The sequence below is a fragment of the Engraulis encrasicolus genome, chromosome 2, assembly GCF_034702125.1.
Source record: "Engraulis encrasicolus isolate BLACKSEA-1 chromosome 2, IST_EnEncr_1.0, whole genome shotgun sequence".
Classification (NCBI taxonomy): Eukaryota; Metazoa; Chordata; class Actinopteri; order Clupeiformes; family Engraulidae; genus Engraulis; species Engraulis encrasicolus.
Window position 1 is genome coordinate 53,146,928 of NC_085858.1, and position 20,000 is coordinate 53,166,927.

General features: G+C 41.4%; 1 protein-coding gene across 1 annotated transcript in view; it reads right to left on the bottom strand.

The window, feature by feature from the left end:
- The window catches only part of baiap2l1b (BAR/IMD domain containing adaptor protein 2 like 1b), an 86,356-nt gene that overhangs the window by 39,066 nt on the left and 27,290 nt on the right, over positions 1 to 20,000 (bottom strand). The window contains exons 5-6 of the mRNA XM_063191485.1: positions 18,159 to 18,230; positions 13,035 to 13,169 (exon numbers count right to left, since the gene is read on the bottom strand). Of these exons, the coding sequence (XP_063047555.1) occupies positions 13,035 to 13,169; positions 18,159 to 18,230 (207 nt within the window). The remainder of the gene's footprint in view (positions 1 to 13,034; positions 13,170 to 18,158; positions 18,231 to 20,000) is intronic.

The following is a 20,000-nucleotide window of genomic DNA, read 5'->3' on the forward strand; positions in this document are numbered from 1 at the left end:
CACACACACACACACACACACACACACACACACACACACACACACACACACACACACACACACGGTGCGAATTGTGTGTGTATGTGTGTGTGCGCGTAGGGAGGTAGGCAGGCCAGGCCGCTAGCGACAGATTGGGAAATGTGACAGCACCTTACCCAATTTCCAGTCTGCAGATACTCAGAGAGCGATAGAGAGAGAGAGAGAGAGAGAGAGAGAGAGAGAGAGCTTGATGCCCCCTGCCCCACCTGATGGGTAACAGCTTTCTACTTTCCCACAACACTGAGTTTAATAATACACTCATGGTTTGCAAAAAGCACATTATGCAGGCCTACAATATTGCTGACCAGCATCCTTTGTTTTTAAGTCTCCCTAAACGTCCATACATAATTCCTCACTTACGAGGACGATTGCGAGGTAAAGTATTTGATTAGAAATGTCTTTCATTTACACAGCAACCCCGCCTTCAGGGTCTGAAATTTCAAAAAAATCTGAAAACTCCTTTTTGAAGACAACCTGTGTTCCAGGTCACCAAAACATGTTCAGTTGAGGTGGCATACACCATTACGTCACACTCCTTCAGATTTTTGTAATTTCAGTTCAAATATTTAAATAATTTCGTTTAAATATTTGTTTTCGCTCGCAATCATCCTTGTACAAAAAAATATTGAAGACCAGACCTTGTGTCATGTGTGATCATCACCATATAAATGTAGCAGAAAAAGAGGGTGATGATCACTCACTCACAGACACAAATTTCTCTTATACTGCATGTTTGTCAGGCCATCATTGCACATCCACCAATATTTCCGTAACATTTCGGACATCTGTGACATGTGGGCTTGCTATCTTTGCAGACATACTTTACAAGTACATAGTAAAGAGAGGGACACAAATACCCAGAATTTCTTGATTACCAAAAGATCACTCACCACTCATGTTGATGATCATTTGGTTGTGAAACACAAATACATTTATTTTAAATGCCTATACTTTACATCAGGTTGATATCTGTAGCAATATTTTTGTCATCAGTAATATGTGTCCATGCTATTTATGAAGGCATACAGTACAGTACATGAGTGATTCTCTAATTCGCCTACACTTTTAAGTCCGTGGATTTTATTTGCAAATTCCACTAACTATTAACTGCATCCAATGATGTTTTGGACATTAGAAAACATTTATCTTTCATATAATACAGAAAGTGTAGACATAGCATTATTTCCCTCAGCAAGAATGAATATTTAATACTGGTTTTGGGCGTTTTCATGCCGTCCTGTTTTCCAAATGTCAGATTCAGTCTTCATATTAGTATGTAAAGAAACTTGTTTTGCCCAAGACGATTGCAAATGTTGATTCACAGTAATCATCACAATATGACAAAACTGTCAGAAAGACCACTGTCCTTTCCATTATACATGAAATTTGCCATTTTGTGTGTGTCCACGAAAACTGTGTTAACCGTGTCACGGTCTGAAACCTCATCCATAAATCAGTAATGGTTGGTCTTAGGCTATACGAATAACATCACGTGATGTCATAACCTCTTTGGCAGGATACAGGAAGACTTTTTGGTAAATTTTGAGCTCCATTCTTCCATAATTTAATCCATTCTTTTTCATGTTCTCATAGCGGGAAAATTGCCTGTCAACTGTGTTATCAACATATTCATAAGAATCTGAATTAGAAATCACATGTAGAAAAACACAGATAAAGCATACAGATACATGAATTGATTAAGGTGTTGTGGTGGAACTTCTGAGGTCCTCAGTTAGCACAACACCATAAAAATGGCTGAAATGTCAACGGTGTTACAGTCAATGGTGTTACAATTAAGTATGACAGTCAGGGTTGCCAGATGAGGCTGATGATTTCCAGCCCAAAAAATGATCAAAATCCGCCCTAAAAACCCGCCCAATTCTATTGATTTATATGGCAGTGGGAAGGTTTTTCTGATAGATGCCATTTTTACCCGCACACAGCCATCCTAAGCAGCCCAATTGGGCGGGAACCAGCCCAATCTGGCAACACTGATGACAGTTGAGGAGGAGTATGTTTTTGCCAATTTATATCCATATTGACAGACAAACAAACAAAATAATTTCTGTTCTAGGGAGATGGGTTTGTCTGCTCTGTTTTTTCTCCTAAAAAAGTGCCGACTTGTTCCCCTGCACTGTTGACCGTAACACAGTTGAGTAACACCGTTGACTGTTTTGAAAGTGTTTTTGCGCTATTGATCCCTTATGTGTTGGAAAAATCCTATGAACATACACTAGGGATTATCTCTGGAGAAGGAAGTCTTGTGTAAGGAGGGTGACTATATTCAAATCAGACGTTACAGGGATTTATAATGAACAAGGCCGACAGGCGGACAACAGATGCGTCCCTCTATGCCAGTTCCAACTATGCCATTTTTCCCCCCAAACGCCCCCCTGGCCTCCTCCTAGCCTGTCAACGCCCCCCGAGGATGTACTTTTTGTTTATTGGTCATCATGGACACTCCAAATATTGTGGCAGGCAGCAAGGCAGCAAAATGGCGAGACATGGCTTTATTTTTTGCAGTTTAGGGTATAATAAGCTTATCATCATTCTTGGATTTGGAAAAGAACCATAGGCTATGATTTGAAATTTCACATAGCCTAGATGAAGTAGGCTACATTACAAATTACCAGACATTTATTAGGCCTAACAACCTTTAGTATCACGCCATTTCAGCATTATGTGCATGTGGGAAAGAATCTAAACATCGACAAATAATAAATAAATAAAACCGTTTGGGTGAATCATGCGCTTATGGGTTGACTCTTTAGGTGAATATGGACTTTTTTTCAATACCAGCTTCACCGTCAAGGCACAAAGCAGTGAACTTCCGTGCCAGAGTTTATCAAATGCACACGACTGCAAAGCAATTACGAAAGACGCGTTCTCTCCTGTACTCTCTCTGAGCGCAACGAAAAGCACCATTGCCCTTCCAAATGGCAGTTGGTTTGATTTTTTAAACTCACTGCATTTTTTTAAAAAACACGCATTGTCTGCATTAATAACGTGAAACTCAATTACCCAGAATGCTGCACGTGAGCTCTCTACCCGGGTGATTCTGGAAAACAAACATGGCGGCAACTCGCTTTACTACCTTAATAATGTGTTAATCCGACGCTAGATTTCTTAACTGATGAAAATCGAAGGCAGAAATCAACATTGTAGTGTCTAAATATGAGGTCGATTGGTCTATTTGTGGCGTACATCACGATCGGCTGAGTTGTTGGCCTCACGTTTGTCAGTTAGCCTGTGGCTAGGCTACTTTTCGCCAACGTTAGCATCCGGTTTAGTATAGAAAGGCTATGCTTGCACGCATTCGCTCCGGTCCAAAATGGCAAGTCTGCCGCCTTGTGGCCACAGGAAGGAACAATTTAAAGAAAGCGTTTCAGACGGACAACAATTTAATGAAAGCGTTTCAGACGGACGGACGGACGGACAGACAGACCCTGTTATAGAGATGCTGGACGCATCTAAAAATGTGTCAGTTTGTATCACAGTGACTCATAAAATCCTACTTATGAAGCTCAACAATCACATTTTCTATATCAGTTGCACAGATTAATGACAACATTACTGCTAAGGGACATAAGCACTTTCAAATATATATTGTTTCAACTCTGTAGTATTTTTATATATGTTTGAAATGACATAGTATTTGTCCATAACACTGTTGACAAAATAATTAAGCAAATGTTCGCTTTCATTAGAGTATTTATCAAATGATTTAAGATTAAGCTTGGCAATTTGTTTGTTTGGAAACTTAAATATATACACTATGTAAAATCTAGGTCATTTAGTTGAAAAAAAATACTGATAATTGACATTTTGCTTTTGCCAAAAGCGTAGGGGAATCGTAGAATCACTCACATGTATGCACTAAGTTACAGTTGAGGACGATATTATTAGCCCCCCTCCTGAAATTAGACATATCTCTTCATTGATCATTGAGAATGATCATTATTAATAAATGTATGTTATTCTGGAAAAGAATACACCATGGAGATAGTATCCAATAAGTTACATTTGGACTTTTCCATTTTCACAATGAGTTTAAACAAAAAAAGTGTAAAAATGGCAAGGACAAAATTATTAGCCCCCTTATCATTAATAGTCAATACAGTGCCATTTATGAACAAAAATTGACACCAGGCACTTTGATTAGTTGTTAACTATGTTGGCATATGTCCTACCAGGGATTTTGGTAAAATTTTTTCATTGCAAATAATTAAGCTGGTTCAAATTGCATGGATGTTGAGGATGGATATTCATTTTCAGCACTCTTCAAATACTATCTAAAGGATTGAGGTCTGAACTACTCCATGACCATGGTTTTAGTATCCTTGAAGAACATTTGAACTATTTTGGATGCAAGTTTTGGGTTATTATCTTATTGAAAGATCCACTGAAGATCTTAACTCCCTCTATGAGCATATTTTTGCAAGGTCACTTTCCACATTCTATCATGATTTTCAGTTTTTATGGTGCCGTACACCCAAACAAGGTTTCCTGTGGCTGAGGCTGCCACAGAATGATGCATCCATCACCATGTTTAATTGTGGAAACCATCTTATAACGATTCAAGGCCTATCCCTTCTTCACCTGACAGAAGCAGAATTCATGCATCGAAGCAGGTGCAATTGAATCTCATCAGATGAAAGCAGAGACGTTCAAAACTAATTTTTGACTTTGAAATGTTCATAGGCAAAGCTCAATAACACTCTGATATGCACTGCCTTTAGTAAAAGGGTTCTTCTGTGATGATGGCCCCAAAGCCCAATATGATGACAAGCCCTAACAACTGTCTTTCTTTGGGGGGAAAAAACCTCCAGGTGAGGCCAGGTCAATAACAATCATCTAGGCAGGTGTCCAATGCTTCTATGGTCTAATGAGGCTAAGCAGTTTCCACAGTTACACATAGTGGAAGGGCATCAAGTTTAGTCTGTTATTCAGCCTCAGACACAGGGAGTCTGGGTCTGAATCTGGATTGCTGGGTCTTCCAACAACATTGTAACCCAAAGCATGCATTTAGATTAGTTCAGAGGTTCTTCAAGGACACTAAAACCATGATATTGGAATCACCCGCACATAGTCCAGTCCTCAATCCCACTGAGAGTCTGTGGTTAATGTTTATGCTCAGCGTCCATGCGATTTGGACCAGCTAGAACACTTTGCAGTGAAGAAATGGGCCAAAATCCCTAGTGGGGCATGTGCCAACCTTGGTAGCAACTATCAGAGCCTGTTGTCAGTTTTGGTTCATAAATGGCGTCATATTGACTATTAATGATCAGGGGGCTAATAATTTTGTCCTTGTCATTTTTGCCCTTTTTTGTTTAAACTCATCGTAACAATAGAAAAATCCAAATTCAACTCATTTAACATTATCTCCATCAGTGTATTTGTTTCCAGAATAACAGAAACGGTGAATAACGGTCATTCTTACTAAGAAATCAAGAGAAATGTCTAATTTTAGGAGGGGGGCTAATAATATCGTCCTCAACTGTACATAGGGAAGAGTAGGAAATCAATTCCAACAACTACATAATCAGTGGTAATGAATTTAATTAAAGCATCTGCTTACTAAGAACTTTACTTTATAAAATGTCATGAAGGAAGACATTTCTGAGAGAGGGAGAGAGAGAGAAAAGAAAGGGAGAAGGCTTGATGCCCCCTGCCCTCCTCGTAGGGAACAGGTTTCGACTTTCCCACAACACTGATAGTTGAATACACTCATGTTGTGGAAAAAAAACACATAATGTACAACATTTTTTTTTACCAGTGTCCTTGGTCCTTGGACCTAAAGCCTCCCCAAACGTGTTTACATAATGCCCGACTTAATAAAAAGAGGGTGATCACTGAGTTTAAGTCCCAGACACTGCTGCTTCCGCTGCTGCACCGACTTCTGCCATCAGTATTGCTGAGACACAAGTGAGAGACAGGGTGTTCTTACTCCTAAAGGCAAGATTAATGTTTCTTACATGTGAAACTTGAAAGTATTAAAAAATAAATAATTGGGCTTGCTTACAAATATTAAAAGTTTGATTTAGTAAATCTATGTAAGTGTGCTTTGAGAGTTAGGTTAAGTCCACTATTTAGCACATTCAGGCTATTTTCTGAGTTGTCAGCAATGTAACTTACAGTAGAGAGATACTCACCAATTTGTTTTATGTTTGCTGCTGTCTCTGTTATTTGGCTAATGCTTTCAACCTGCTTTAGAATGGCAGTCTATGGGCATGATCGTATCTTAAAAACATTTGTTTTCAAACAAATGTGCATTTTTCCTAGTGATTAAGGGTGTAGTACACTGGCATTCCCAGTGAACAGGTTTGAAAGCAGAACATGGCTTCTGTTATGTTTTATTTGACATTATGTGAATGAAATGCAAAAAATGTAAAGAAAACATGACGATGCAAAAGAAGAGAGAGAGAGAGAGAGAGAGAGAGAGACTGTGTATGTGCTTGTGCCTGTGCCTGTGCCTGTGCCTGTGTCTGTGCCTATGTATCCATCTGTGTAAAGAAGATAAGATGTGCATACTTACAGTATGTCACAGTAGTGAGTACACCCCTCACATTTCTGTAGATGTGTAAGAATATCCTGTCATGGGTCAACATTAAAGAAATTTCACTTTTGACACAATGAACAGTACCCAGCATACAACTTATATAGACGCTTCAATTTATTGTTCACTCAAGCCATTAACGTCTCAAAATGTACCTCACAAAAGTCTGAAAAACACACAATGAAAAAATCCATTGCTGGCATATGGCATGCAGGGAATTTGACCGGGGGACTGTCCGTGATTTTAAGCCTGGCCTACCCAAAAATCCATTGCTGGCATATGGCATGCAGGGAATTTGACCGGGGGACTGTCCGTGATTTTAAGCCTGGCCTACCCCTCAATGGTATCAGTCCCCATGCAGCCACAGAAGCCTCTCCAAGACAGTGAGCTATAAATGAAGCATTGTCTCTCTGGATGCCTGGTGGGCTACTCTCTGCTGAAAATGCCTGACCGAGTTTTTACCCCAGTCTTGTCCTGTTAAAATTCCAATGAGAGGATCATGATCTGTTTCAGTAGTCAAAGCATGCAGGTTTCCAATAGTGAAATTCAGCTTTACCCTATTGAAGTCATTCAAGAACACTTTTCTTTGTACAAATAAATGTTTACCACCATACATAATTGACACCATCTAAAACAAATTTGCCGTAATCTAAAGCATGTTTTGTAGTCTGATGATACCAAGATAAAAGAATTGTCTTTAGAAGCATGTATGCTGGTAAAAAGTGATTTGTAAAAAGTGATTTCTGGGCTGCTTGAATGCCGTCAACATTGGAAAGCTGAATTTTACCAAAAGAAACATGCATGTCAACATGTACTGTGACTACAGAAGAAGATTATGATTCTATCTATGGGATTTTAACAAAGGGTGCACTCACTTTTGTGAGGTACATGTTTAGACATAAATTACTGTATATATCCAATATTTTTGAGTGAACAATAAATTGAAGCGGCTATAAAAGTTGCATGCTGGCTACTATTCATTGTGTCAAAGTAAAATTTATTTAGTGTTTTCCCATGAAAAGATATATTTAAAATCTGCAGAAATGTGAGGGGTGTTCTCACTTCCGTGACATACAATAGGGTATGCTCAGCATAACTTATCAATATTTATTATTATCATTATTATTATTATTATTATTATTATTATTATTATTATTATTATTATTATTTTTTATTATTTTTATTACTGTATTTAGTTAGCAGATCAGTAATGATTCTTTCCATGGTGTAAGCCACTCAAATTCTCTTCAATGTTTTTTTTTTTTTACAGTAACTTCTAAGATGGCTGCCATCTCACTGCTGGTGTTGCTGATCTTCACGTATGGAGCACAGACTCGGAGCACCCAGACTGAAGTTCAGACAGAGATCCAGGGCACCAGGGATGCTGCTATTTCTGAAGTCTCTACCCAGCTGGATGTCTCTGCTGAGTTGAATGAACTCAAAGACATGGTGGTGGAGCTGAGAGTAACACTACAGAACACTCAATATGTCGTTAAGAGTTTGGAGGGAGAAAATGTTGCAGTGAAAGGAAGGCTTGTGGACAGTGAGACTAAGGTTCAGATTCTCGGCAGGGTGCTGCAGGACACCAAAGCAGACATGAAGACGGAGGTGGACAATCTGAAGAAGGAAAATGCAGCACAAGAGACAGAGATGGCAATGTTGAAGACCCGACTGACAGCTACGGAGACTGAAGTGATGACTCTGAAGAAGGAAAATTCAGCACAAGAGGCAGAGCTGACAGCAGTGAAGACCAGGTTGGCAGCTACAGAGGCTGAAGTGGAGGACCTAAAGACAATGGGCAGTGCAGCACTAGGGCAGGAGCTGGTTGCTCTGAAGACCAGGCTGGCTGCTACCGAGTCTGCCATACAGGACCTAAACACAGCCAATGATGTCACTGTGACTGAAGTAAAGGACTTGAAAATGGATAGTGCAGCACATGAGCAGGAGCTGGCTGCTCTGAAGACCAGACTAGCTGCTAGCGAAACTGCTGTAGGCGACCTGAAGATATAAAATGCAGCACAAGAGGCAGAGCAGTGAAGACCACACTGGCAGCCACTGAGACTGAAGTGGATGATCTGGAGAAACAGCTCCAAGCAGCTCCCAAGGTGGCCTTCTCAGCAGGTCTGAGGAATGACAACGGATACATAGAGGCTGGGAGTAATGACCTGAACTTAGCCTTCAGTAAAGTCATCACCAGTGTAGGACAGGCCTACAACAGCACAACTGGCTTCTTCACAGCCCCAGTCAAGGGGGTCTACTACTTCAGGTTCAGTGTTATGGATGATTTTCTAAACTCACGCTACATGAAGATCAGCATGCATAAGAATGGAAAGACACTCTTGTGGCAGCAAGAGTATGAGACTGATGGAAAGGCCAGCTATCTGTCCAATGGTATGACTGTGCAGCTGGAGAAGGGAGATGTCATAAACATGGTGCTACCAAAAGGTGGCAGGCTCTATGATTATAGTTATGATAACTCCTGCTCCTTCAGTGGCTTCCTGCTCTTCCCTCTGTGAACGCCAGAAGATCACCGCGACCAGTCACCATTCATTTAGATGTTTATTTGATTGATAAATGATCAATGGCATTATCATTTGTCTGAAAAAGGATATGCAACTCCTCATCATGATTAAATAAACATGTTTTAAACTGCAAATCTGTTGGGTTATCATTACACACCAATAAACCAATAGTAAGAATTCTGTGATCAGTGACATGAGCCTTTGCTATCAATTACCACATAAAGTATAGGCCAAAAGTTTGGACACACCGTCTCATTCAATGCATTCTTCTTTATTGTCTATTAACGGTACATTGTACAATTTCGTGGAGGGCATCAAAACTGTGCATGAAGACATACAGTATAGAATTATGCGCTTTAAAAAAAACAAAAACATTCCAGCAGTTTTCCAACAGTGATGTCAGCTGTCTATCCACTTGATGTCAACACAGCACAACTGATGGTCCCAAAGGTGTCAAAGAGCTTTTTTTCTATTTTCAAGTAAAACACCCAGTCAGTCAAGTTAATCTTAATAGAACACAGAAGTCATTCAATAACTCACTAGAATTGTAGAATTAGAATTTTGAGACTTTTAAATCTAGTTTAAGGCACTTGCCAATACAAGCATTTTACAGACATTTTCTTGATCTGATATTGAGTCACTTGATCTATAGCCAGTTACTTGGAGAAGTCACCTGAGGGAATCAGTGGCAGGACTTTTCACATCTACTCTTACTTTTTATACCACTGATCCACTTTGATAACCAGCTATGTTAGACCAAGTGACTTATCAGCCTAAAACAAGGTTTAAACGTCTTAAAAGTTGTAGTTCTACAATTCTAATGAGTTATTGCAATACTTTTTTGTTCAATTAAGATTCACTTCACTGATTGAGTGTTTTTACTTGAAACTAGACAAAAAATAAGTTTGTTGAAACATGTGAGACCATCGGTTGTGCCGTGTTGACATCAGGTGGATAGACAGCTAACATCGCTGCTGGACAACTGCTGGAATTTCTTTTTGTTCAGCACATAATTCTTCATGTGTTTTGATGCCCTCCATGGGAATGTGCTGTAAATAGATGTATCCTGACTCTTGCTTTTTATTATTGGAAATGACTGTTCAGAATGTGTGAATTCTTGCCATTCAAATATTTCGAGAACATACTTTTTAAAACCTATATTGTTTTGTATTAAAATTTTGCAATTCAATGCAATGGAATGCCCAATACAAAAATGTCAATTTCCCAAACTGTTCCAAAATGGACACACTGTTTTGCAATAAAACTCTTCACGTGTACAGTACATGTCAGAGTCGCAATAGAGCAGTAGGCACAGAAGTATGAACTGACTAAAGGACAACAGGGACAAATCAGATGCTGATTGGCATGGGTGTATCACTGCTAGTCTGTTGCTATGGACACTTCAATACGGCATAGCAGACCAAGCTGTGCATAAGTGCATATGTTTGTTATTTATGTGTGTGGCAGAGGAAGTAAGGGAAAGCAAAAAAGCTATTTAAAAACATGGGAGAAAAAATGAACAAAACTAATGGGGTCATTTGCATCCAAAAGGCCTTGTGATAAACATTCAACACCTTGTAGTGTTCACTGCCTTGTCAATCCTTTAAAATTATTCATTTGATTGATTGTCTCCTTTGATTAGTGTACATTACAGACTGTGCATACACAGTCAGCAAAGGGGAGAAGAAGGCAAGTGTCAGAGAATGAAAAAGGATTCTGGATGAGAGAGAGAGAGAGAGAGAGAGAGAGAGAGAGAGAGAGAGAGAGAGAGAGAGAGAGAGAGAGAGAGAGAGAGAGAGAGAGAGAGAGCTGGTTAGAGACACACAGGGGAAGAGAATCCACGAGAAAGGGATCGCAAAAAAAACGAGAAATGAGCGGTAAACAGAAAAAAAGGTCTGAGAATGTGTGACATTTGTGCAGTGACCTTCACTTTCGCGTGGCTGGCATTTGCATGCATTTGGGATGCATCATCCATCCAACACCACTCTCTGATGAGCAAACATCCCCTCCAGGCATAATATCACTAGCCGTCTGCCCAGTGCCCGTCCCCTCTGCCTGCTCAAACACAGCTGACAGACTGCACACTTTCTTGGACAGGCGAGGCAGGTGCTTTGTCTGGGGGGCGCCAGACAAATATTTGGTTGTTCTGGTGCCTATACCTTTCATTAGCCATTTGCATCTAAAAGGGCAAAGCTTCACTGTTCAGTTTTCAAAAACACAGCTGCCTAGTGTAAACAGCGTTGTGATCGTATCTCCTCAGAGAGATGAGGAAACTGAACTAAAAATGCTGAAAATCAGTAATTTTACTATAGTTTGCAGCGTCATAGTAATTCTCACTGGCGTAAACAGCAGAATTCTGTCCCTTGGAGTCACAAACTGCTCATGTCAGAGGGATAAAGTGGTTTCCATTTGAGAGCAACGCTAAACACAAAGTATGAGCTGTTCGCTGGACCTGCTTGGTAAAACCACCCATATGCAGTCTGAATGGAGAGTAATTCCTTGGTACGGCTTGCAGGACCAGACCTTAGAGTCTTGTATGGCATCTGAGCAGTAACTTAGTCTAGACCGGAGTCTCAGGACCGGTCAGGTCGTGTCAGGAGAGGAGACCTGCATGTCAAAGGCAAGCGAAACAGATAGGACTGCAGTGGTTATACTGGACGCTCCACTTATCCACAAACGAGGCTAAAGTTGGATGTAACACAATGTTTGTTTGTACAAACTATGGCCCTCGTTTATCAAAGCAGCGTACGACGAGAATCATACATACGTCGTGCGTACGTTCTTTTTCTACGACCAGTTGGTATTTATCAAATCTCATCGTAAGCGCAGGAAAGATGAAATCCTACGACTGCTCTCAGACGGTGTACGCCGTTTTCAATGATCACCTATGATCACCAGCTTGAGCAGCAGTTGTAGCGCAACAACCCATTTTCATAAATATGTGGCCTACACAATTACAAAATGTTTTTACATTGTATATTTTGGCTATAAGCCAACGTCTACCTGTTTGAATTGGTGCACCCTTCCTGAGAGCGCTGTGTTAATTTGGCATAGGAACAAGAGACTTCTAATTTGTGATTTGACGTGATGTGTGAATATTTGTGCAATATAGGCCTACAGCCGCGGAATGTGCCTTCAGTCGTGGGATGAATGACCGACGTCCGTTCTTTTTAACAGCTGGGAGTTCATGCGCACATCAATCAATAACCTACAGACAGTAGCCTAATAATCTCCCGGTTGAGTTTCAACGTTTGATCGCACACAACTACTATCCGAATATAGGCTACACCACGTGTGTGTCCTATAACATTTTATAGTCGTCCACTCCATAGGTGGTAAAAGGGCTATCCGGTCGAAGGACTGGAGCGCTGGAGAGAAGCAGGGCGCACATGAGCGCGAGAAGGATGTAGCGCACTGGACATGTACAACTCTCCTTCCCCAACCAATTGTTTGGGCACTGTTTGTTGGCCAGTTTCACGTAGGACCCTTTTCTTGACCTCGTTTACAAAAGATAATTTAATTTTCATATATTTAAATAATAGCCTATTCATTAAAAAATGTCTTCATTATGTCTACTGTAGTCAATCAAACATTTCATTGTGGGCTAACCATCATTATTTGGAAATCAATCTCTACCCCTTCCATATTGAGAACCGAAACAGTGTTGACTACTGCACACCACACATACAGAGCGCGGGTCCAGTACTGTATATGTTAAGTACATAAAGTAAGTAGAAAGTAGGTCCTGAAAAATGAAATTAAAATAAAGTAAATTAAAGTAAAGTAAACTACTGTATGTGTAAAAGTGAATCAGTGTGTGTGTGTGTGTGTGTGTGTGTGTGTGTGTGTGTGTGTGTGTGTGTGTGTGTGTGTGTGTGTGTGTGTGTGTGTGTGTGTGTGTGTGTGTGTGTACTCACCTCGTTCTCTTTGCTCTCATACTTGTGGGCGTTCTTGCCCTGGCTTTTCCTCCGCAGCTTCTTCAGGTCGGCATGGGAACGGTCCAGCGACTCCTGCTTCATCTTGTGCTCCATCTGGTAGCGCTTGAACGTGGCCTGGATGATGAGACAGGCAAAAATCAGTCAAGCCATCAGACACACATGTTGAACGTCGCTTTCACAAGAAGACTAGTTTGGTGTCCTTGAGACTCGCTTGCTGGCCTGGAGAATGAGACGGGCAAAAGTGGCCTAAACAACGAGACTAGCTTGGTGTCCTTAACACTCGCTTGGCCTCCTGGACAATGAGACGAGCAAATGACACCTGTTGAACAAAGAGACCAGTTTGGTGTCCTTGAGTGTTCTGAGCACTTTTTAAATAAAATGTGGCTTAGCCAACGAGACATAGTTAACGACGTCTGCCACTTACATAGACACACACTTGAATGAATGAGGCTTAGTGGAGGGAAATCACGAGACAAAGATGACATCCATCTAGAAATCAGTCGGACAGCCCAACATGTCCCGGCTACAGACGCAACAGGTGTTTTTTTTATCTGCTGTCTGATATAAATAACTGATGAACAGCTTGTTTTTTAAGTTAAGTGATCAAGTTAATTAAGGGGAAGTTTCTGATTACACTTTTGTGTTTCAGCTACCAGAGGAACACTGCTGCATAAATCATTGGGTGTTTTTGGGAAGTGAATTTACTCTGTGAGGAATCCCAGTATGTTGATGTGATGCGTCATGTGAGATATTTGGGCTATATTGTCCATCAGAATTTAAATCATGTATATTTATTGATTTTATTGTAAACTAGACTGCCTGTGCAGTCGCCTTCGACTGCTTAAGGTATATCCCCGTAACGCGACGCTTCCAGTCCCCCATCATTCCTACCACTCCCGTCCACCATTTTGTAAACGTATATGATACATACAGACGTGACATGACGTACATAGGCTTAAAACCAAACGACTATTGTGAAAATGAAGCAAAAAATGGGGAAAATGGTAATACTGTTTTAATGGTTCAGTGGATATACCACATTAGGTACAGTGTAACAACCAGTGTAACAATATTTAATACAATGTAATACCAGTGTAACACCGCCATTTTTTAAACTTACATCATGTGTTTGTGCGTAAGTGGTATTACATGGTATTGCATATTGTTACACTGGTATTACACTATATTACATGGTATTGCATACTGTTACAAGTCAAGTCAAGTCAAGTCAAGTTTTATTGTCAATTTCTTTACATGCACTGGTCATACAAAGAATTTGAAATTGCGTTTCTTGCTCTCCCATGCAGACATAGACTAATCTAGGTAAGGACATAGACAGTATAGACATAGACAGTACTCATACATGGACATAAGACAGTATGGACATAGACAGTGCTCATACAGACATTTAAAGTGCAAGTGCAAGTTACACTCGTTATTACACTGTACCTGAAATTGCATATTGTTACACTTGTATTACACTAGTATTACATGGTATTAAATATTGTTACATTGGTTATTACACTGTGCCTAATATGGTAGATTCACTGAAATGGTGAAACATTAAAATAAGGTGTTACCGGGCAAATCAATCCTCCCAGTCAGAAGTTATGGGCCAAATGAAAATTCCGCCATTTTGAAAGTGTTGTCTTCCAAACTCGAAGCAGTTCATGAACCTACCCTAGAGCATTCACATACCAAATCTGGGACAAATCCATCCACCCGGTCAGAAGTTATGGACCAAACAAAAATTCGGCCATCTTGAATTCAGCCATCTTGAAAGTGTTGACCTCCAAACTCGAATCAGTTCATGAACCTGCCCTAGAGCATACACCCAAAAAATCTGGGACAAATCCAAACATCCGTTCAAAAGTTATCGCGTTAACACGAAAGACCTTACGCGGCGGCGGACGCGGCGGCGGACGCAGACGCGGCGGCGGCGGCGCACGCAAAACCATTACATCCCCGACGCTCCGTGACTGTATGTTTTGAGTAGGTGTGTGTATGTGTGTTTCTGTGCTTGTGTGTGTATTAGGGTTGCCAACTGTCAATGAATAAAATACGGGACAATTATTTTGTGTGGGGGTCTAGTGGTCCTCCCCCAGAAAATGTTGTATTTATATCCCCGAAACGCGGAGCGTCGGGGATGTAATGGTTTTGCGTGCGCCGCGTCCGCCGCGTCCGCCGCCGCGTAAGGTCTTTCGTGTTAACGCGATAACTTTTGAACGGATGTTTGGATTTGTCCCAGATTTTTTGGGTGAATGCTCTAGGGCAGGTTCATGAACTGATTCGAGTTTGGAGGTCAACACTTTCAAGATGGCTGAATTCAAGATGGCCGAATTTTTGTTTGGTCCATAACTTCTGACCGGGTGGATGGATTTGTCCCAGATTTGGTGTGTGAATGCTCTAGGGTAGGTTCATGAACTGAGTCGAGTTTGGAGGTCAACACTTTCAAGATGGCTGAATTCAAGATGGCCGAATTATTGTTTGGCCCATAACTACTGACCGGGTGGATGGATTTGTCCCAGATTTTGTGTGTGAATGCTCTAGGGTAGGTTCATGAACTGATTCGAGTTTGGAAGACAACACTTTCAAAATGGCGGAATTTTCATTTGGCCCATAACACCTTATTTTAATGGTTCACCATTTCAGTGAATCTACCATATTAGGTACAGTGTAATAACCAATGTAACAATATTTAATACCATTTATTATATGGTTGTGACGTCATCTGTCGAATGCTCCATTCATTTCAACGGGGCTCCCCAACGTTCGGACGTCTGTTATTTTTCGATAACGGACGGGTTGGTCTATAACAGACCGCTGTCAATGGCAACAAGACTTTTCACTGCTAAAGCGACTTTTCAACAAGACTCTAATCAGCTGCTGTGATAGACAGCACCCGTTGTCCTGGCTACCGCTGTCAATGGCAACAAGACGTTCACTGCTAAAGCCACTGGCTTGTATACAAGTCAGTGGCTAAAGCGAATGTTTCATATCACTCCGCAGGGGGTCCGGTCTTTTGTCACTCTAATCAGCTGCTGTGATAGACAACACCTGTCCTGGCTAGCCTACCTAGCTGTTGCCTAGCGGTGTTCCACAACGGCTCTGTTTTGTTTTGCGCAGCAACAATCTTAACATTAAATAGGTCTAAAGAAATGTCCCCGCATGTGTGAATCATTTAAGTATATCCATATAATAAGCGGGTTAACTTTCGGCGAGTCGGTCGCTTTGTGGAATAGCAGCACTTCAGAGAGAACAAGACCCCTCCGCTCCGCGTCGGGGTCTAAAGATTCTCTCTGTCGTGCTGCTATTCCACGGTAGCGACCTTCTCGCCGAACGTTAACCCTTACGTAATACTAGTGTAATACCAGTGTAACAATATGCAATATCAGGTACAGTGTAATAACGAGTGTAACAGTATGCAATACCATGTAATATAGTGTAATACCAGTGTAACAATATGCAATACCATGTAATACCACTTACGCACAAACACATGATGTAAGTAAAAAAAAATGGCAGTGTTACACTGGTATTACATTGTATTAAATATTGTTACACTGGTTATTACACTGTACCTAATGTGGTATATCCACTGAACCATTAAAACAGTATTACCATTTGCCCCATTTTTTGCTTCATTTTCACAATAGTCGTTTGGTTTTAAGCCTATGCACGTCATGTCACGTCTGTATGTATCATATACGTTTACGAAATGGTGGACGAGAGTGGTAGGATGATGGGGGACTGGAAGCGTCGCGTTTCGGGGATATACCTTAAGCAGTCGAAGGCGACTGCACAGGCAGTCTAGTTGTTAGATGCAATTTCCTGCATTTTAACGCATTTTAACGTCCCGTGTCCCCTTTCAGCTCAATACGGAACCAGTACTTTTATTTATAAAAGGGGGACGATTCCGTATTTCAAGGGACGGTTGGCAACCCTAGTGTGTATGGCACAGGTCCGTGTAGAGGGCCGCATCTCTGCTCTTTACGTAGACTCTTCTGTCTTGTAGCTGTGTCCGGTTCTTCCCTTTCTGCTCTAAATTATTCCTGTGTTTCTAATCACCATGTATTTGTTGTGCTGTGATATGTGCCTAGATGTGTGTTATTAATCTGTGCTTCTTTTCTCTTTTTACAGCTACTTTAGTTAGGGAAAGATATGGATATTTTAGGAAATCTGTGAACTAATTTCTTACCAATAGATTTTTTTACCATGTATTCGTACAGGTGTCTGGACACACCTCACAATTTATCCACGGCCAAATCCAATGGGAATTTCCGTGACACCCCGTCAAAGTTGGGGTGCACAGAAGGCATATGTAAAAATTGGAACACTGCAGATTGGGGGAAAGGGTGCATAATGGGTCATAACTTCTGAAGTAAACTACATACAGAGACAAATGAACACATTCTTCCATACATTACTGACCCAGTGAATTCAATTGAGGGGTATGTTTGGACATTTGACCACATTTGAACCCTGTTTTTGGGCAAAAACGGCAAAAAAATGCCTTAAATGTGTAGAAATGTTCATTTTTTTAATCATATTTCCAAGTTGTGTCCGTTATAACCACTTGCTCTTCATTTCTCATTTACAGTATGACAATATACTGCATATAGTCTGGGTTTGATTATTCTATTAGTATTAAGCTGAAATAATAACCCAAAGTTTACCATTTTTAACCCTTTAATGCCCTAGACTGGAACCCAGAAATAAGGTTGCAGAAGGGGCCATAACTTCTGAAGTAAATTACATACAGCGACAAATTAACACATTTGTCCATACAATAGTGCCCCAGTGAATACAATTGAGTGGTTGTTTTGGACATTTCACCACATTTAAACTGCGCTTTTGGTCAAAAAACTGCAAAAATGGCTTTAAAAGTGTAGAAATTCAGTCATATTTTTTTGTTTTATTGCGTCCGTTTTCACCTCTTGCTCTTTATTTCTCATTTACAGTATGACAATATACAGTATAAGGTACTTGTGTAGGATTCTATCCCATTGTGTATGTTTTGCATATTGCTACTTGACTTGACTTGCTTCAGCCATCTGCCATGTAGCACGCACATGCACGCTCGCAAGCACACGCACACCTTACCGTCATATACTTGACGTCCATTTCTGTCTTCCTCTCCAGTTCTTCGATGATCTCTTTGTGGAACTTCTTAAACTGCCAGTCAAAAGAAGGCAGAGAGAGAGAGAGAGAGAGAGAGAGAGAGAGAGAGAGAGAGAGAGAGAGAGAGAGACAAAGTGGAGGATTACAAAAGTGCCACACACTGTTGAAATGCAAGCTGCAGCCATGATGTTTATTATTCTGATGGCAGGGCTACGAGGACAGGAGTTCAGCTGTGCTGTCTGTCTGTGCTGTCTGGATCCTGGTTCCCCCAGTGAGGGAAGGGTGGGGGGGGGATTGCTGCTGCTGCTGTGATGTGGTAGGTTGAAGCATGGATGGATGAATCATCAGAAGTTTACAGGGAAGCCCCCAACGAAAACACGCACGAACGCACGCACAGACACACACACATACACAGGCAAAGAGAGGCGCGCACACACGAACACAATATTTTTAACTCAACCTTTCCTCATTAGCAGTCAGACAGGGGTGAAAGTCAAACACAAATTGACTCCAGTCACGACTGACTGCTTAGTCATCCCAGAGCGCTGTGCCCACCTTCATCGCCATCCTTTGTGTCTGCTTCAAGAATGCTACGGAGGAAGTAGGCTATGGTATGTGGAAAAGCTACTGCATCTGACAAGCGCAAAGGAGGCAGGCAGACAGACTGAAGCAGAGACGGACATATGGATAGATACTGTAGATTAGTGGTTCTCAACCTTTTTTTTAAACAAATACCCCCTGGACCTCATCATAAGTCTGCCAACACCCCTCTTAGTATTACAAAATGAAAATGGAATAAGGCCCCCCAATTGCAACTGAGTACCGCCCCCTTTCAGCTGTAACGGTCACAACCCCCCCACGGCTGCCCAACGCACCCGTAGAGCCCCCGTTGAGAAACACTACTGTACACAGACAGACAGACAGACAGACAGACAGGCAGACAGGCAGACAGATGAAATGTGTGCAATGCAATGTGAAGTTGTAGGTAGTGAACAAGCAAGTAACCTTGACAACCACTGCCCAATGCAAGCAAAGCAGCAGGACAGAACAGCGACAAAGTAGTACATGTCAAAGCTGGACACACTGTGTGTGTGTGTGTGTGTGTGTGTGTGTGTGTGTGTGTGTGTGTGTGTGTGTGTGTGTGTGTGTGTGTGTGTGTGTGTGTGTGTGTGTGTGTGAGAGAGAGAGAGAGAGAGAGAGAGAGAGAGAGTGAGTGAGTGAGTGAGTGAGTGAGTGAGTGAGTGAGTGAGTGAGTGAGTGAGTGAGTGAGTGAGTGCGTGAATGAGATACTGAGAGAGAGAGAGAGAGAGAGAGAGAGAGAGAGAGAGAGAGAGAGAGAGAGAGAGAGAGAGCAGGAGAGAGAGAGAGAGAGAAAGAGAGAGAGAGAGAGAGAGAGAGAGAGAGAGAGAGAGAGAGAGAGAGAGAAATAGAGAGAAAGAGAAAGAGACAGGATATGAGTGAGGGCAAGAGATAAAGAGAGAGAAGGAGGGAAACAGACAGGTGTAGAAACCGAGAGCCTTGACAGCGAGAGGAAGAGTGAAACAAGGACAAGACGTCAGCTTTGCCGGTTTTGATGCTGGGCCAGTGTGTGTGGTTAAACATTCACAAGTCCCTGATACGTGCCCAGCTACAGATCCCTCCTCTGCGGAAGCTCTCCTCCCAGTAACAACATCAGCTGGATCCAAAGACTTCAATCATTCATGGACCATGGGCGTGGGAGTGTTTGCGTGTGCGTTTGTGTCAGTATGTGCATTTGTGTTTTGCATGTACTGCAGACATCCCAAGTCTCCCAGAAAGTCCGGGAGTCTGCCTGATATATTCATG